The sequence below is a fragment of the Lithobates pipiens genome, unplaced genomic scaffold (assembly GCF_037356315.1).
Source record: "Lithobates pipiens isolate NorthernLeopardFrog02 unplaced genomic scaffold, aLitPip1_a1.2 Scaffold_19, whole genome shotgun sequence".
NCBI classification, from domain to species: domain Eukaryota; kingdom Metazoa; phylum Chordata; class Amphibia; order Anura; family Ranidae; genus Lithobates; species Lithobates pipiens.
Genome location: NW_027507764.1, coordinates 29,679,499 through 29,699,177, shown reverse-complemented (window position 1 = coordinate 29,699,177; position 19,679 = coordinate 29,679,499). Strand labels below are relative to the sequence as shown.

Here is a 19,679-nt window from a genome sequence, read left to right as displayed (position 1 = left end):
AGAGCAGGTAATCAGGAGAGCCAGGATCAGTGTACCAGAAGTTAGCGTTGTCAGGAGCCAAAAATAAGGAGCAGGAATCAGAAGAGAGGTCAGCCAGGCCAAGTCATACACAGGAACACAACAGGAACACACTGGAGATGTTGACCATGGGAGGGCATGGAGGGGATAAGCAAAGCTGTTTGGATAGCCAAAAGGGGCTGGCTGTAGATTGGATTAATGAGGCTACTAATGGTAACCAGGTGAGTCACTGTAGAAACAATGAGTGGCTGGTAATTAACAGACAGCTGAGCAGCCTCTGTGCACTGAAAGAAAGAGCTGCTAGTAAATAGCAGGAGCCCAGCCCTGACACCTGGCTAGCTGGCGTGCATACCAGGAGGCAGGCATAGATTTGTTTTGTGTTTTTGTGTGGGGGCCCCCCTTAAAATCAATGCACAAAGAATGGCGGCAGTCTGGAAATGTCATTGAGTGACAATAGCCTTTTTTTTCTTTCTAAATGACACTTTTGCTGGAGTACAGATGCTCCAATTCACATGCAAGTCCAAACATTTATAATACACAATTCCTTTAAATAATAATGTTTCCCTTTAAGCTGAATTCCTGCTCTCCTGTTTTTTGAAAAAAAAAGACAAGAGAAAAATTAGGAGAATCGGCTTCTATAGATTTACAAACTTTTTCAGTGTTCAGCGCTGTCACACTTTAAAAGACAATTACTTGGTCATGCAATACTGTACCCAAATATATTTTATATCATTTTTTTAGACAGATTTTGAATTTTCAAGTCCTGAGCTACTAGCCAGGCCTCAAGAGTTACTCGCCATCAGTTGCCCCGCCCAACCCCTACCTAGCCGCCCTAATTCTGCCCCTAATCACAACCTCATAAATTATCTCATGAAATGACCCTTAAATATTTTATACAGAATGAAGTTACAAAAGTAAAAATATTAACAACAACTTTATCAGTTCCCCTCAGTACAGCCTCACCAGTGCTCATCAATACAGCGTGATCTGTGCCCATCAATGCAGCGTGACCTGTGCCCACCATTGCAGCCTCACCATGCCCACCATTGCAGCCTCACCGTGCCCTCATTGCAGCCTCACCGTGCCCCCATTGCAGCCTCACCGGGCCCCCATTGCAGCCTCACTGTGCCCCCATTGCAGTCTCACCATGCCCAACATTGCAGCCTCACTGTGCCCAACATTGCAGCCTCACCGTGCCCCCATTGCAGCCTCATTGTGCCAACATTACAGCCTCTCCATGCCCAACATTGCAGCCTCACCGTGTCCAACATTGCAGCCTCACTGTGCCCTCATTGCAGCCTCACCGTGCCCAACATTGCAGCCTCACCGTGCCCTCATTGCAGCCTCACCGTGCCCTCATTGCAGCCTCACCGTGCCCCCATTGCAGCCTTCCCCTGCCCCCATTGCAGCCTTCCCCTGCCCCCATTGCAGCCCCCCCCTGCCCCCATTGCAGCCTCACTGTGCCCAACATTGCAGCCTCACCGTGCCCCCGTTGCAGCCTCATTGTGCCAACATTACAGCCTTTCCATGCCCAACATTGCAGCCTCTCCATGCCCAACATTGCAGCCTCACCGTGTCCAACATTGCAGCCTCACTGTGCCCTCATTTCAGCCTCACCGTGCCCTCATTGCAGCCTCACCGTGCCCTCATTGCAGCCTCACCGTGCCCCCATTGCAGCCTTCCCCTGCCCCCATTGCAGCCTCCCCCTGCCCCCATTGCAGCCTCCCCCTGCCCAACATTGCAGCCTCACCATGCTCCCATTGCAGCCTCACCGTGCCCCCATTGCAGCCTCGCCGTGCCCCCATTGCAGCCTCACCGTTCCCACCATTGCAGCCTCACCGTGCCCTCATTGCAGCCTCACCGTGCCCCCATTGCAGCCTCACTGTGCTCCCATTGCAGTCTCACCATGCCCAACATTGCAGCCTCACCGTGCCCCCATTGCAGCCTCATTGTGCCAACATTACAGCCTCTCCATGCCCAACATTGCAGCCTCACCGTGTCCAACATTGCAGCCTCACCGTGCCCTCATTGCAGCCTCACCATGCCCTCATTGCAGCCTCACCGTGCCCCCATTGCAGCCTCACTTTGCCCCTTGCAGCCTTATTGTGCCAACATTACAGCCTCACCATAATGCGGTGCTTGCCCCCCCCCCCCCCACTTCTAGGCAGCCCAGCTCGCAAGCCATCATTTTCCACTTGCAAAATGCGAGTAGGTGAGTGGAAATTTTGAGGGCAGAAATAGAGCATTTTTAGGTAGAATTTAATCTCAACGGTTTTTGTTTTTTACTATATAAAGGAAAAAAGGTTCACAGATTTGGAAAAAAAAAATGTTTTCCTTAGTTTTTATTATAAAACTTTGCAAATAAATAATCTTTCTTCATAAATTCAGGCTGAGATGTATTCTGCTACATTTCTTTGGTGTAAAAAGAAAGCTAATACTCAGTGTATATTATTTAGTCTGTGTGAAAGTTATATGGTTAACCATGTATATACTGTATTTAAAAACCGATCAGTCCCGATGTTCTGACTGCCTCATTTCTGGAGGCCCTAAAATGGCAGGACAGTACAAATACCAAACAAATGACCCATTTATGGAAAGTAGACAGTCCAATGTATTTAGTAAGAAACATTATGACTTAGGTTGTCATTTTTTGCCACAGTTCTTTGTAAAAAAGAAAAGAAAAAAAAAATCTTTTTATTTATTTTCATCATTTTCCAAAGTTATCATTTTACCAAGTTATTTCTTATACACAGCATGGGCCTACTTAAAATTACATTCCAAACACATTCTGCTATTCCTTCTGAACATGGGGATACCACACGTGTGAGGCCGCGTACACACGCGCGGACTGTTCGCCCAACTTTGTCCGTCCAACAGTTTCAGCAAACAGTCCGCTCAAAATTAGCATGGACGGACATGCCCACACACGACGAACGAACAGTTTGCTGAAAACGTGCGCGATGACGTGAACAGCACGTACGACGGGACGAAAAATACGACGTCCTATACACTGCATTATAGCTTTCGGCGTGAAAATCCTTTCTGAGCATGCGCGCAACTTTGTTTGACGAACAAGCCTACACACGAGCGGGCTGTTCGCTGAAACAAGGTTTCAGCGGACAGTTTTTCGGAAATTCCGAAAAACCTTGTCCGTCCAACTGTCCGCTGAAACTGTCCGCTGAAAGCCCACACACGAGCGGACTGTCCGCCCAAACACTGTTCAGCGGACAAAGTTGGGCGAACAGTCCGCCCGTGTGTACGCGGCCTGAGACTTTTTCACAGCCTGGCATTATAGAGACCCAAAATCCAAGAAGCACCTTCAGGCTTTCTAGGGGCATTACACATCTAATTTCCAGACTACCTGTTACATGTGTAGAGGCCCTGGAACACCAAGACAATGAAAACACCCATAAAATTGCCACATTTTAGAAAGCAAACACACCAATATATTTTCTAAGAGGCATGGTGAATCCTTTGAAGATTTAATTTTTGCCAGAAGTTTTCGGAAAAAATGCAGAAAGAAAATGATTTTTTTTTTTTTTTAATATTAATAAGCTATTTCTAAAGCTATTTCTAAAGCCCTATAAACACTATCAGATTTTCTGCTGATTTTTGTCTTCAGATTTACCAAAACCATATACGTAGTGCAAGGGCCTGCCTGATTGCATACAAATTGAAACTCCTAACGTTTGACCTCATATTATATGGTTTTGGTAAATCTGGAGGAAAAAATCAACAGAAAATCTGTTTTGTATGGAGCTTTACACACATCTTAGCTGGTGTAGTATAATTTGTTTTAGGGTGTAATTTTAAGTGTCACAGTCCAGCCTGCAGTTTTCTGCTTGTGGAATTCTTTCTCCCATTCACATGTGCTGCTTCGGCTCTGTCACGTACCTGGGTTGAGGCCGAGCTGACGGAAGGGCTTTCCCTTACATTTGTACCTGGGGGGCTGTGACCTATTTCCAGTTCACTGCAAGTCCATCCCCACCATCACCCTAGTGAAAAAAAGCAGGGTTGGGCTTATGGGATTAGACTCATAAGCCCTGGGGAACCCTGAGTAGGCTTGTGCAATTCGTTTCGTAACGAATCGAAATTCGGCCGAATTTTGCATCTTTCGGACATTCGGATGCATCCGAATAAAAAAATAACAAATTACAACGAATACGAAAGAAATATAATGAATGAATTCGAATGAATTCGACATGATTCGAAATTATTTCAATCGCATTCGAAACTATTTCAACTGCATTCTAAATTATTTCAACTGCATTCGACATTATTTCAACCACATTCGAAAATATTTTGTGACACTACAACATATCCAAATTTGGAGTTTCTAGCACCAAGTGACCCCGAGATACATGGCCCTAAAGTCGGGTCACAAAATATTTTCGAATGTATTATTGTGTTTGCATACAAAATTTGGGGTTTGTAGCTATAAGTGACCCCGAGATATGTGGCCCCAAAATCGGGTCGCAAAATGTTATTAGTTATTAGAGCAGAGAATAACATTTTGCGACCTGATTTTGGGGCCACATATCTCGGGGTCACTTATAGCTAGAAACCTCAAATTTGGTATGAAAACACAATAGTACTAACACTACAACATATCCAAATTTGGAGTTTCTAGCACTAAGTGACCCCGAGATACATGGCCCTAAAATATCACCAAATATTTTCGAATGTGGTTGAAATAATGTCCAATCATGTTGAAATCATTTCGAATCCGGTAGAAATATTTTCGAATTTGGTTGAAATATTTTCGAATGTGGCCGATTTTTCGAATTCGGTAGAAAACTAAACAAAATCCGAAAACGAATTTAAGGAAGTTAACGAATATAACTAAACGAAATTAATGAATTAACGAATTAAAATGAAACTAAACTAAACAAATTTTTTCCTTTTGCACATGTCTAACCCTGAGTTGGATTTCTACAAGGGATTACTACCATAAAAACCTGACATGAAGACCCCTTTCACACCGAGCCGCCCGGAGCGTCAGTGGTAAAGCGGCAGTATATTTAGCACAGCTTTACCGTCATTTTAGCGGCGCTATTCGCCCGCTAGCAGGGCAGTTTTAACCCCAGCTAGTGACCAAAAAGGGGTTAAAACCCCCCCGCAAACAGCCACCGGATCGGCATTTTGCCGGCTGTATCGCAGAACTGCCCCATTGATTTCAATAGGGAGGAGCGGTGAATTCCCCGCTCCAAAGAAGCTGCTGGCAGGACTTTTTCTGAAGCCCTGCCAGCGCACCGCTCCAATGTGAAAGCCCAAGGGCTTTCACACTGGAGTGAATGGAGCAGCTGTTTTAGGGCGGTTTGCAGGCGCTATTTTTAACGCTATAGCACCTGCAATATGCTCCAGTGTGAAAGGGGTCTAAAAGAGAAGTATGGATTTTAAAAAAAGCAAACCTACATACTCACCTAGATGGATGCAGCATTGGTTCGGTGCTGCATTTGTATTCCGCAGGTTCTAAGTCTCAGAACTGAGCGATCAAAGACCGCTGATTGCTAAGTTCTCAGTCTTCATTGAGCAGAGAGTCAATGATTGTCAGTCACCAGCTCTCTTTGCACCTTCAGTGCACACTGGAGTGCTGAGCTGTGAAGGGGTTGGGAGCATCTGGCTCATTCTCCCAACTGGTGGTCCAGGCATATGGGTGGATTCCACCTGTCGGCGGAAAGTGGGTCACAGTGGTGCAAAACAAACTGAATTCCTGTGATCCCAGGAGAAGTATAGCCAAAAAAGCTTTTGCCTGAGTATGGGAATACCACATGTGTGAGACTTTTTCACAGCCTAGCAATATAGGCACAAAATCCAAGGAGCGCTTTCAGGCATTCTAGGGGCATACATTACACATTCCAATTTCCTGACTACCTATCATATTTTTGAATGCCCTAAAACACTAAAATAGTAGAAACATTCACAAAATCACAACATTTTGAATAGTAAACACCCCAACGTAATTTTGAAAGGCTGTTTTGCTCTCGGTTTTGGAAAATGCTGAAAGAAAATCAAAAATATTTTTACGTGGGTGTAAAAAAAAACAGACTTGGTCATAGAGGTCTCTATGGCAGTTTGGCATAGGCAGGTGGAATATGTTAGAGGAGCGTGGCTTCTAGAATAGACAAGCTGAAGCCGTTTCTTCGTAGATTTCGACTGAGCTGGTTATCGGCGTGTAGCTCTCCACATCTTCTGCCAGTCAAGGATGGTAAGTCCAGAATGGGGAAAAAAATCCACTGTAGAAACACTACAGGCAACTCTGGTGACTATAATGGCCCTTTAACATTATTAAATTGTAGCAATCCAACTTGTACAGTATATGCAAAATGTTTTTTTTACTGTTTTCAAAACAATAATATAATAATAGATCATGTTGACTAACTTTTAGTATGAAAACCTGTTTATTTTTTATGTAAACATTTTTTATTTTTTATTGTTCTCTAACAATGACATACTGTTTCATTTCACTTATTGCGGCCTGTAGGGCTTTATGAAAATCCTGGTTCCTTAGGGTATAAATGATGGGGTTTATGAGTGGAGTCACTGATAAGTAGATGAAGGACATCCCTTTATAGACCTGGAGGTATTTATTATTCCTCGGCACGACGTATAACGTAAACATCATGGCAAAATATATACCCAAGACCAGCAGGTGGGAGCTGCAGGTGGAGAAGGCTTTCTTTCTTCCCGTGGATGACTTTATCCTGAGGACGGCGATTATAATAAAGGTGTACGATAGAACAGCAGCTACAAGAGGCGCAGCAGACAGTACACTGCTAATGACTACGATAAGAAACATAAGAGGTGCTATGTCTGAGCATGCAAAGACCATCAGGGTGGTGAAGTCACAATGGAAGTGGTTGACTCTAACAGGGCCACAAAATTCAACATTAATTAAGAAATAATATACTGCCACCTCAATCACAGAGGAAATCAACCAAAAGCCAATCACTAAATACAGACACAGCCTATTATGTATGAGAGCGGAATATCTCAGAGGCTGACAGACAGCAAAATACCTGTCATAGGACATCATCACATACAAAAAGGACTCCACAATCGACACACCGCCCAATATGCTCAATTGGACAATACAGCCAAGATAGGAGATGACCCCAATTCCCGAGAGCAAGTCATGCAGCATCCGCGGAACCAGATTTGTAGTGTAAAAAAACTGACAGAAGGTAAAATTACTGATCAGGAAGTACATAGGAGAATGGAGATGAGGGCTTTTATTCACCAAAAATATTATCAGGAGGTTCTCAAAGCAGGTAAAGATGTAGATAGCCAATAAGAAGAGGAAAAGTGGAAATTTGTAGGCAGAGAGGTTTTCAAATCCAACGATCCAAATCTCAATCATAAGTGTTTGATTCTTTGGATGGGTCATCTGTGAACAAGAGTATTGGAAAGAGTGTTATTTTATTACCGGGATCACACCCGTACATCCCTCATATACCAGAACAGTTTTCACAAATTTCTGTATTGGTCCTATTTCTAATATTGCAATCACTTAAGATAACATATATATATATATATATATATATATATATAGATAGATAGATAGATAGATAGATAGATAGATAGATAGATAGATAGATAGATAGATATAGGCATTTTTACCTACTAATGCAATGTTAATGTGAATACAATGTAAGCCTATGGACAGTGTTATTCTTTAGTATTTAGCGCCATCTAGTGACCAAAACTGGAAATGGACTTTAGCTATTTTCTTTGCTGAGTAGTGTTGGAAAGATATCAGGAAGAGACTGTTGTTTACATTTTTTGGCTGTGACCCGTCTACCCAGAATCCTAGGTGACCTACCCATGATCACCCTGTACTGAACTGCATGCTGCGTAGGCTATAAAAGGACCCCGCGTGGCCATTTTAGGTCTCTTATGGACGCATGGCCTGCATGTGAGGACCTGTAAAGAGGTCTCCAGAGAGCCTAGCCTACAGCCACTGCGGAGCGCAGCGAATAAAGACTCTGCCATTCAACGGATTGCTGGAGAGACTGAGTGACCGGATCGGGAGGGATCCAGAGACGCCTGTCGGAGCATCAGAGGGACTCAGTGCACCTTGCAGAATGGGGCAGTGTGACCGAGCCAGCTGGCTAGGAGCAAGACACAGTGCACCGGAGCAGAGCTGTTGCATTTCTTCAGATCCAGTTGGTGAGCGGGCTGCGGCCCACAGTTTATTATGCATTTGCATACAGTTAGACTTCTACACAGTGGTACTGGGACCTGTAGTCCCACGGAGGAGGATCTAACAAAGACTGACTTTAGGCAGGCCTAAAGCCTATTCCTCATTGTATTTTAGCACTGTGTCATACCAGAGGCAATAACAATTGGAGTATCTCACAGGAACAGATCCAGAATCTCTTTTAAGTTAACCCTTACTCTCTCACTTCTTGGATTACAAATGATTACAGACCTTTATAGCTAGCAGAAGAAAGAAGATCAAAGACTGTAATTATTACTGCAAGGTCTTGCACCATCAAATTAATGTAGGGGGAGCTGCCTTGTAGTTGTGCTATATTTATCTGTTGTCTACACTTACTGTACTGTTTGGTTACGTTGACGTGACAGCACAACTACTGTAATTACCACCTTTTCATAAGCATAGTAAAATACACTTTTGGTTAAGCATTTTGGTGTGGAGTATTGTTCTTTTTCCAGCAGGTGGAGCCATTGGATACCCAGGTGACAACAAAGGTATATTGTCATTATATTGTATATTGTGGGGTTATCCTTCACCATTAGCACCACACCAACATTGCACCACAGCTGTGTCAAGGGGACTGAGCCAAGTCAGTGGGGGTTCACTAGCAGAGTGCAGGCCCAAAAAAATTCAGAAGCTCCCTCGGGGGTCAGTACTACATTATATATATATATATATATTGTAAGGGATCTTCCCGGGGTAGGGTGTGTTTGGACACAGTTCACAGCAGACTTGGAATTTGATAAAGCAGATCTTGGCGTTTATTCGTGGTACAAACAGTCCAGCAAACAAAATATACAGCAACACTGTGCTTTCTAAGTACAACAAAAATAAAAGTCCTAGCCCGGCTGGGCGCTTACTAACAGGTTCTGCTCACCTATCTGACACTTACAAACACAGCGTCTTTCGCCTGGATATCGCAGGGTGAGTTTTAGCTCCAGCAGTGGCTGTGCTTGCAGCTTCCTTCAACACACAGATTGTTCATTCCCTGGCTGAGAAGCAATCACCTGCAGACCCTACAGAGCCTTTAGCTTCCCAGGCTAATTAGGATCCAAGCTCACCTGATCCCAAACCCAGAACTGGATCGGGGGATGTGGAATGACAGGTCCCTCTACCAAACCTACCTGCCATTCCATATAAACCCAGGCCCGGCAAAATTAAATAACAACTCAGCAGCATATCGCTGCTGAGAAACTGATCCATCCTGGATTTACCATCTCACACTGTGTAGCAACCTAGGTGAGATGTACACCCCCTCGATCACTTCTCCAGTGACATGTCTACATATCCCCCCCCTCTTTTTCAGACCGGAGGGCTGAGCCTTTTGTCCCCACAGACAACTTACCCTTGACAATGCGTCAGCATTTGCCTGTAATTTCCCTGGCCTGTGTTCCACAGTGAAATTAAAGTTTTGTAGGGAGAGAAACCATCTAGTCACTCTTGCATTTCTCTCCTTGTTTAACTTCATCCATGTTAGGGGGGCATGGTCTGTCACCAACTTGAATTTCCTGCCTAGCAAGTAATACTTTAAAGATTCTAGGGCCCACTTCACTGCCAAACATTCTCGCTCCACAATGGCATAATTTTTCTCGGCCGGGGTTAGTTTTCTACTCAAGTATGTCACCGGATGCTCCTCACCATTCACTACTTGTGAGAGTACTGCACCTAAGCCTGTGCTAGAGGCATCTGTCTGGACCAGAAATTCTCGCCTGAAATCGGGGGTGACTAACACAGGTGGTTGGCACAAGGCAGACTTAAGGCTTTGGAAAGCCTCCTCGGCCTCTGGGGTCCACGTGACCATTGCTGTCTTTCCGCCCTTTGTCAAGTCAGTTAGCGGAGCAGCAACTGAGGCAAAGTTCGGCACAAATCTACGGTAATAACCCGTAATACCCAGGAAAGCTCTAACCTGTTTCCTTGTCAGGGGTCTAGGCCAATTCTGTATTGCCTCAATTTTATTTAGCTGTGGCCTAACCAATCCTCTTCCAACAATGTAGCCCAGATATTTGGCCTCTTCTAGGGCTAGAGCACACTTCTCGGCATTTATGGTCAACCCTGCATCACTTATGGCATCCAACACGGCCTGTACCTTACAGAGGTGACTTTCCCAATCAGGGCTAAAAATGACCACATCATCGAGGTAGGCGGCTGAGTAATCACGATGTGGTCGCAGAATCAAGTCCATCAACCTCTGGAAAGTTGCAGGCGCTCCATGTAACCCGAACGGCATCACTACATACTGGAATAGCCCATCAGGGGTGGAGAAAGCAGTTTTCTCTTTAGCCTCGTCAGAAAGTGGAATCTGCCAATAGCCCTTTGTGAGATCGAGGGTGGTTATGTACCTGGCGTTACCCAACTTCTCAATCAACTCATCTACCCTGGGCATAGGATACGCATCGAACTTGGAGATCTCATTCAACTTTCTGAAATCGTTACAGAACCTCCAAGTTCCATTGGGCTTTGGGATTAGCACAATTGGGCTGGACCATTCACTCTGTGACACCTCAATTACCCCCAGAGCAAGCATACGTTTTACCTCGGCAGATACGGCTTCCCTACGTGCCTCGGGTATCCTATAGGGCTTAAGGTTTACTCTGCTTCTAGGCTCAGTTTCAATGTGATGATGGATGAGGTGTGTACGCCCTGGGAGGTCAGAGAACTTGTTTTTGTTTTTCTGTAAAAATTCCTGAGCCTCCTGTTTCTGTGACACTGATAGAGTATCACCTACCTTGACTGGAGGGATTGGTTGTGACAAATTATTAACAGTATTTGTCGCCCCCAAGGATTCCCTGTCTTTCCAGGGCTTGATCAAGTTTATGTGATAAACTTGGAAAGGCTTCCTTCTACCTGGTTGGTGCACCTTGTAGTTCACCTCACTGATCTTTTCAACAATTTCATAAGGACCTTGCCACTTCGCTAAGAATTTACTCTCAACAGTGGGGACTAGTATAAGGACCCTATCGCCTGGGTTGAATGTCCTGATTCTTGCGGACCGGTTGTAAATTCTACTTTGGGCCTCTTGAGCTCTCTGGAGGTGTTCCCTTACCAGGGGCATTACAGTGGCTATACGGTCCTGCATTTGTGCTACATGCTCAATAACACTCTTGTATGGGGTGGACTCATTCTCCCATGTCTCTTTTGCAATGTCTAGTAGACCCCTAGGGTGATGACCATAGACCAACTCGAATGGTGAGAACCCTGTGGACGCTTGGGGCACCTCCCTAATAGCAAACATGAGGTAGGGTAATAAATGATCCCAGTCACGACCATCTTTTGCCACCACTTTCTTCAACATATGTTTCAAAGTTTTATTAAATCTCTCCACCAATCCGTCCGTCTGGGGGTGGTACACAGAGGTACGGATGTGTGAGATTTTAAATAGTCTGCATAATTCCTTCATTACTTTCGACATAAATGGCGTACCTTGGTCAGTTAGGATTTCTTTGGGGATCCCAGTCCTAGAGAACATATAAAACAACTCACGTGCAATTGTTTTAGATGCAGTGTTTCTTAAGGGTACAGCCTCAGGATAGCGGGTCGCATAATCCAGGACTACCAAAATATACTGGTGTCCTCTAGCTGACTTTACAATGGGACCCACTAAATCCATGGCAATACGCTCAAAAGGCACCTCTATAATAGGGAGCGAAACCAAAGGACTGCGAAAATGTGACACTGGGGCACTAACCTGACATGTGGGGCACGACTCACAGTATTTTTTAATGTCATCATATATGGCCGGCCAAAAAAACCTCTGGAGAACCCTCTCTCGCGTTTTGTCAGTCCCCAAGTGTCCCCCAAGAACATGGTTATGTGCCATGTCAAGCACCTGACGCCGGTACGGCTTAGGTACCAGAAGCTGTTCCACAATCTCATCTTTAACCTTATTGACTCTATAGAAAAGATCATTAGTCACCGAAAAATGTGGAAATCTTTTTTCAGCATCTGGTTCCTGAGGTACCCCGTTCATAACAGCAACCTGCTCTCTCGCATTTTTGAGAGTGGGGTCCTGTAATTGTGCAGTCCCAAAATTATCGCTAGACACCTCTAAGTCTAGTATATTTTGCTCAGTGGGAGGAGCCTCCTCCTCCCCAGCCAGGACCTGCAAAGGAAAACAATCATTTTCATCCTGCACATTTTTATCATTCACAGTGGACAAGGCAACCCCCTTAGAGGTATCCTCACTCCTTTTGGGGATTTTTCTTTTTTCCCAAAGAGCCCAGAATAATGGAAAATCGCGCCCCAATATTACATTATGCATGAGGTTTTTAACCACACCCACTTCATATTGTACGGTGCCTTGTTCAGTCCCGACTTTAGCCAGCACTATAGGGTACACTTTTGTATCACCATGTATGCACACAACACTCATATGCTTTTTAGACTCTAAGTCCCCAGTCACCAGGCTAGCATGCACCAAGGTTACAAGGCTTCCTGAGTCCATTAACGCTTTAACAGGAAAGTCATTGATTGTGATGTTGCAGATTTGCGGTTCAGTCTCTAGTCCAGGAACTGCAGCACAAGATGGTTCCGCAAATAGCGACTGACGCCTGCTAGCGTCACATTCCATGGGTTCAGAGGTAAGAGGGCAATGGGCCGACACGTGTCCCGCCTCATGGCATCTCCAACACTGGATAGGGCCTGGTCTCTTTGGCAAGGAGTCCTTTTCAGAGCCCCTTAGCCACCCGGGACCATCACCAGTCTTTTGTCCCTGAGACACCACTTGAGCCCTTTTCCCCCCATCAGCACCCCTCCACACTCCCCCAATAGATGGAAGTCTCTTACCAGCTGACGGCACAGATCTGGCGCTCCGGGGAGGTGAAGATGCTGCAGGAACATCACGGAGGTAGTCCTCAGTCGCCTGGAACCTCTCCACAAGGTTGACAAGTTCGTTTGCATTCTTAGGATCACCTTGTCCCACCCAGCGTTGCAAGTCAGTAGGAAGGGCTCGGAGGTAGCGATCCATCACGACCTTCTCTAGGATTTGTGCAGGAGTAGAAGTGTCTGGCTCCAACCACTTTCTTGCCAAATGGATTAGGTCATACATCTGGGACCTCGCTGATTTGTCCAGACTGTAGCTCCAGTTGCGTACCCTCCGGGCACGGACTGCAGTAGTAACTCCTAGTCGGGCAAGCATCTCCTCTTTTAGCCGAGTATAGTCCTTAACCTCTTGCTCACTGAGGTCATAGTAGGCCTTTTGAGGTTCACCTGTTAAATAGGGCGCAATTACCTCTGCCCACTCAGCGGCTGGTAACTTCTCTCGCTCAGCCACGCGCTCAAATACTGTTAGATAGGCCTCAACATCGTCCTCAGCAGTCATCTTTTGCAGCGCTTTCTGCACAGTCCTTCTCCCAGAAAAAATCTCTGGAGCGGCTCCCTCCATTGTGGGTGGATTAGCAACCACAGGCGCCTCTCGATTTACTATCAGGTGCTCGATAAGTTGTTGTTGGCTTTGGCGCAAAGCTTGCAACTCTTCCTTATGCATCCGCTGTTGTGCAGCCATCATCTGTTGTTGTGCAGCCATGGACTGTTCATGTCGTCTATTGGCCTCTGTCTGCGCCTGCTGTTGTGCAGCCATCATCTGCTGTTGTTCAGCCATGGACTGTTCATGTCGTCTATTGGCCTCTGTCTGAGCCTGCTGTTGTTGCAAACTCACTTGCATAAACTGCTTCAGCATCTCCTCCATGTTGCTGGACTGTTTTTGGAGTGTAGTTGCAGCTTTCACCCAGGACATCAGCAGCTGTAGCCAAGTCTGTCCACACCGTTGCCCCTAGCAACCGCGTTGCCCGCTACCTCCACCAATTGTAAGGGATCTTCCCGGGGTAGGGTGTGTTTGGACACAGTTCACAGCAGACTTGGAATTTGATAAAGCAGATCTTGGCGTTTATTCGTGGTACAAACAGTCCAGCAAACAAAATATACAGCAACACCGTGCTTTCTAAGTACAACAAAAATAAAAGTCCTAGCCCGGCTGGGCGCTTACTAACAGGTTCTGCTCACCTATCTGACACTTACAAACACAGCGTCTTTCGCCTGGATATCGCAGGGTGAGTTTTAGCTCCAGCAGTGGCTGTGCTTGCAGCTTCCTTCAACACACAGATTGTTCATTCCCTGGCTGAGAAGCAATCACCTGCAGACCCTACAGAGCCTTTAGCTTCCCAGGCTAATTAGGATCCAAGCTCACCTGATCCCAAACCCAGAACTGGATCGGGGGATGTGGAATGACAGGTCCCTCTACCAAACCTACCTGCCATTCCATATAAACCCAGGCCCGGCAAAATTAAATAACAACTCAGCAGCATATCGCTGCTGAGAAACTGATCCATCCTGGATTTACCATCTCACACTGTGTAGCAACCTAGGTGAGATGTACACCCCCTCGATCACTTCTCCAGTGACATGTCTACAATATATATATATATATATATATATATATATATATATATATATATAGTATATACACACACACACTATATTTCCTAAAGTATTGGGATGCCCCTCTAAATCATTGGATTCTGGTGTTCCAATCACCTCCATGGCTACAGGTTTATAAAATCGCATATCTAGTCATGCAGACTGCTTCTATAAACATTTGTGAAAGAAAGGGTCCCTCTCAGGAGCTCAGTGAATTCAAGTGTGGTACAGTGATAAGTCCATCTGTGAAATTTCCTTGCTACTAAATATTCCATGGTCAACTGTTAGGCTGCTTACATATGACCGGACTTTCTGGCAGACTAGGTCCAACGGGATCAGTCCGTCAGACAATCCGATCGTGCGTGGGCTAATCCAATCGTTTTTTGTTATAAAAATCCGACAGGCCTAGAAATAGAACATGTTTCAAATCTGTCCGACGGACTCAATTCCTATCGGGAAAACCGTTTATCTGTAGGCTGGTCCAACGCAAGGGAAGCTATTGGCTCCTGGCTATTGAAATTCCTTTTTTAGTCACGTCTTACATCATCATGTTCAAAATGAACAGACTTTCGAACGGACTTAGTCAGTTCATGTGTCGTCAAGTTCATTTGTTCGGAAGATCTAGTCTGCCGGAAAATCCGGTCATGTGTACGCGGCATAAGTGGTGTTATAACAAAGTGTAAGCAACTGGTAACCACAGCAACTCAGCCACAAAGTGGTAGACCATGTAGAATGACAGAGTTGGGTCAGTGCATGCAAGCCCCTTTAATGTGTAAGTAACCCTGTGTCTATTAGGGGCACAGGATGACAGAGAAGCCTGGTCGGATCTAACCAGACTCACTACAACCACACTGGACTAAGCATTGTCTTTTACCCCTGAACCAGCCAGGTTGTCTATGTTAGAACACTGACATTGGACATAAGTTTCCTCAAGTATCCTTACCACTAGTTGGCTGCATGCACAGTTTTTGTTTGTAGACGTGTTGAAATGTTCGAATGTACCTGTGCCTCATGTTATTGGATGTATAGTTTAGTTTACCCCACCCTGTGTCTCTATTCCAACAAGAAGGGGGTTGTCTCCAGGGATATATACTTTTTTGCGGGTGTGGCAAACAGTGTGACACCCCCCCGGTCGGTAACACTTACCCCATTACCCCATTCCTCTGATGGGCGGCCACGGCCACTTGTTCTCCTGCTCTCTATGGGTCATCGCGGCGGCGGCGACTTCTGTTTCCTCCCTCCTTCTCAACGTCCAATCGGGAGTCTTCCCTTTTCGGCCAATCGGAAAACAGGTCTCACACCCGCTTCTGATTGGCCGGACTGAGGATATTAATTCGCTGTTGTAACACACCTGGGTGGGCTCTGGTCGCATTGTCTGAGACCCCAACCCCACCCTATTTTGAAGTCTATTAGAGCTTCTGGCTCTAATCAGGTGCTTAAAACAAAACCCTGGCCAATGTAATTCATGCATCTGGTGCCCTAATAGGGGCCGGACGCATGAATAGGCGATGGCCGTGGATAGATTCATGCTAAGCATGAATCTATCCATTGCATATAGGGAGTGGCCTGGAGGGAGGGGGCGGAGCCCGGGCGCCCCTAATGGATGGGCCACCACTGCTTGTGTCTGTTCAATAAATTCTTATGCTTTTGTTCACCCTACACTGCTGTTTCGGCAAGTGACTGTGTGAGCTGAGGGATCTTGGACCATGCTACTACTGGGCAAGGGAAGCTAATATGGCGGACATACTCCTCTTGAGAACGGGATCCACCATGCCATGTTTTTTGGAGAAAAAAACTGCCCATAAACATTAGAGACAATCGTTAGATTGTAAATACACAAACTGTCCACCGTATTATGTCAATACTTCAAATCTGAGAGTAGACATTTTGTACTTGTATAGTATCTACAACTTTTTTTAGGACCAAATTATAGCGAACAGCAAAACCAAGGGTAGACTTTTTTACTAATAAAGTTGTAACTCTTTTATTGAACAAAAATATTCCCCTCTGGGTGATCAATGTACATTGAAGTGATTGTAACACATTTTGTAGCAGATCCCTACATTTTGTTGTTGCTGGTTGTTTCACCATGACTTTTGTAAGCTGATTCTAAAATGGTGGGGAGGTATGGGTCATTATAAAAAAGTAGGGGGTGGTGTTGCGCTCCTTGTACAAGATCATATATTTTTCTATATATAGTAATTTGTTAGAATTATCAACTTGTGATTATAGCTAGAAAACATTCATCGGTATATTTAGCAAAATAAAGTGCAAGTATGTAAATATAATATACTAAAATAATATCATAAATTCATAAATATATACGTTAAAAAGGGACATAAATGTTCATCATAAAAATTTCTACTGTGCAAAATTTTAAAAAATAGATGTAAAACATATATCCGACATGTGCAAAATTGCATAAAAAGATAAGTAGTGTGTGATTTCAAAATTGTGCAACATACGTAAAAAGTGAATAATTCATAAAGTGACTTATTTCATCAAGGAGAAACACGAAAAAAAAACGGAAAATTCCTATCAAAATACTTACTGTAATTTTCCTTTCCTGATGGACTCCATGGCAGCAACGTGTGGGTTAAGTCCCGCCTCCACTACCCTATAGGACACTACTCCCATAAATCTTTGCTCCCTGCCCATGGCCATGTTCGGTAACTAGCCTACTCCAGCCATTTTGGGAGGGAACTCCTGCTGCCATGGAGTCCATCAGGAAAGGAAAATTACGGTAAGTATTTTGATAGGAATTTTCAGTTTTCCTGACAGACTCCATGGCAGCAACGTGTGGGAAATAACTTGCCAAACACACTCGGGTGGGCAGAAATGCTGAACAAAAATGTATTTAACACTGTCAACCGACAGCACCTTTAAACCAAAATCAACGGAAGATAAACTGGCAGGCTCAACACAATAATGAGCCATAAATGTATGAATGGATGACCAAGAAGCAGCTTTGCAGATAACCTCAGGAGTAGAGAGACTTCTCGTGGAATGTGCCGTAACCGCCTCAGGAGGAGCCGAGCCCTTCTCTTTATAAGCCCACTGGATCGCCTGAACCACCCACGTGGAGATGGATCTAATCGAAGCCCTAAGGCCTTTGCTTTTACCGTGAAAAAGAACACAAAGATAATCCGATTGCCGGAAAGAACCTATCGCCTCCAAGTATCGTTTCAGAATAACTCCCATGTCGAGAGGATGAAGATCCTGACACCCAGCAGAATTAAAGGTAGGAAGAGTAATATCCTGATTTTCGTAGAAGACTGAGGTAACCTTTGGATTCGACCCCAGCATTGGCACTAGGACCACTCTGTCAGGGAAAAATGTGTGGAAAGGTTCCTTTGACCCTAAAGACTGTATCTCAGAGACTCTCTTTGCCGAAGATATGGCTACCAAAAAAGATGTCATTAGGGACAATTCTTTGATTGAAAGTGGTCTGTCCAGTTGTGAGAAGAAGTCAAGAACCAGCGGTAAATCCCACTTGGGGAATCTAGGTTTCCTCTGTGGTCTAAGTCTAATTGCTCCTTTAAAGAATTGTTGAACCAAGGGATGTTTAGCCCAAGATACTCAGGAAAAGGTCGAAATTGCCGAGACTTGTACACGAAGAGCGCTGACAGATAGGGAAATGTCTAATCCGGACTGTAAGAAACCCAAAACATCCTGAACCGTCAGATTACCATCAGAGCAAGACCTGGAGGACAAGTGACTTGTGAATCTAGACCAAATCCTCTCATACACCTGGTTGGTACTTTTCCTCCTTGCACTCAGAGTAGGAATGGCCTCCTTGGGGCAACCCAGAGCCTCTAGCCTTCCCCTCTCAAAAACCAGACCCTCAGACATAGATGGGCCGGACAGGGATGTAGTTTCGAGCCCTGGGATAGAAGATCGGGTCTGAGAGGTAAGGGAATCGGGTCTCTGACACTGAGGAGCATTAGTAGTGGAAACCATGGCCTGTTGGGCCAATAAGGTATTACAGCTATCACCTCTACTGCTTCTGATTTAAGTCTCCGCAGGAACTGTAGAATAATAGGAGTCGGAGGAAAGGCGTAAGCTTTGTTGGACCACCATCGATCCGTCAGTGCATCCACTCCGTAAGCCTGAGGATCCCGAAACCGAATAATATCTTGCCAGTTTCTTGTTGCAAGGGGAGGCAAATAGGTCGACCTCTGGGGAGAACCACAACGTTAGAATCCAACTGAAAACTTCCTTGTGAAGGGACCATTCGTTGTTGTCCAGCCTGACTCGAGACAGGAAGTCCGCTTGAACGTTCTGCGTCCCTGGAACATAAGTTGTTGTAATGTTGACCAGGTTCTTCTGAGCCCAAGACATGATTGGCTCTACCTCCTGAAGAAGGGACAGACTCAGAGTACCTCCTTGTCTCATATATGCCACTGCCGTTGTGTTGTCTAGTCTGAGTAGAACCAAGGTTCCTGAGATCAGATGACGAAAAGCTAGGAGTGCCCGGAAGGCTGCCCTTAATTCTAGAATTTTCGACACCATCCTCCTGGAAGGAAAGTCCCAGGTGCCTTGTGCTACTTCCGTCAGACAATGGGCACCCCAGCCCCTGTTGCTGGCATCCGAAGTTATTGTTATCCATGAGATGGGGAGAATGGAATGACAATTGAACAGATTCTCCTTCTGAAGCCACCAGGGCAGAGAGATTCTCATTGAGGATGTGATCCGGATAAGCTGAGTTTTGTCGCCTAGCCATTGGTAAAGAAACCCTTTTTGGAACGGTCTCATCTTCCATTGGGCCCACTTCACCATTGGAATCGTGGCCACCATAGTGCCGATAATTCTCAGACACTGAAGAGCCTGGCTGAGAGGGCCAGACTAATTCTGTCCCGAATTACCGCTACCTTCTCTTCGGGTAATGAGATGGTACCCTTCACTGTGTTGAAGAGTGCTCCTAAGAATACAAGAGACTGAGAAGGGATTAACTGACTCTTTTCTAGATTCAGGATCCAACCGAATTCTTGAAGAGTGGAGATAACCTGACCCTTGTGTAATAACAGACGGT

The 19,679-nt window shown here is 45.1% G+C and overlaps 1 protein-coding gene across 1 annotated transcript; it reads right to left on the bottom strand.

Annotated features, from left to right (window-relative positions):
- Window positions 1-6,448: 6,448 nt before the first annotated feature.
- On the bottom strand, window positions 6,449-7,405 carry LOC143997974 (olfactory receptor 6C4-like). The gene has a single exon (XM_077493775.1). It carries the CDS (start codon window positions 7,403-7,405, stop codon window positions 6,449-6,451), a length of 957 nt encoding a protein of 318 aa, XP_077349901.1.
- Between the last annotated feature and the right edge of the window lie 12,274 nt (window positions 7,406-19,679).

Bases quoted from the DNA above. Each gene is read 5' to 3' on its own strand.
- LOC143997974 (XM_077493775.1), bottom strand. From the start codon at position 7,405: ATGACCCATCCAAAGAATCAAACACTTATGATTGAGATTTGGATCGTT.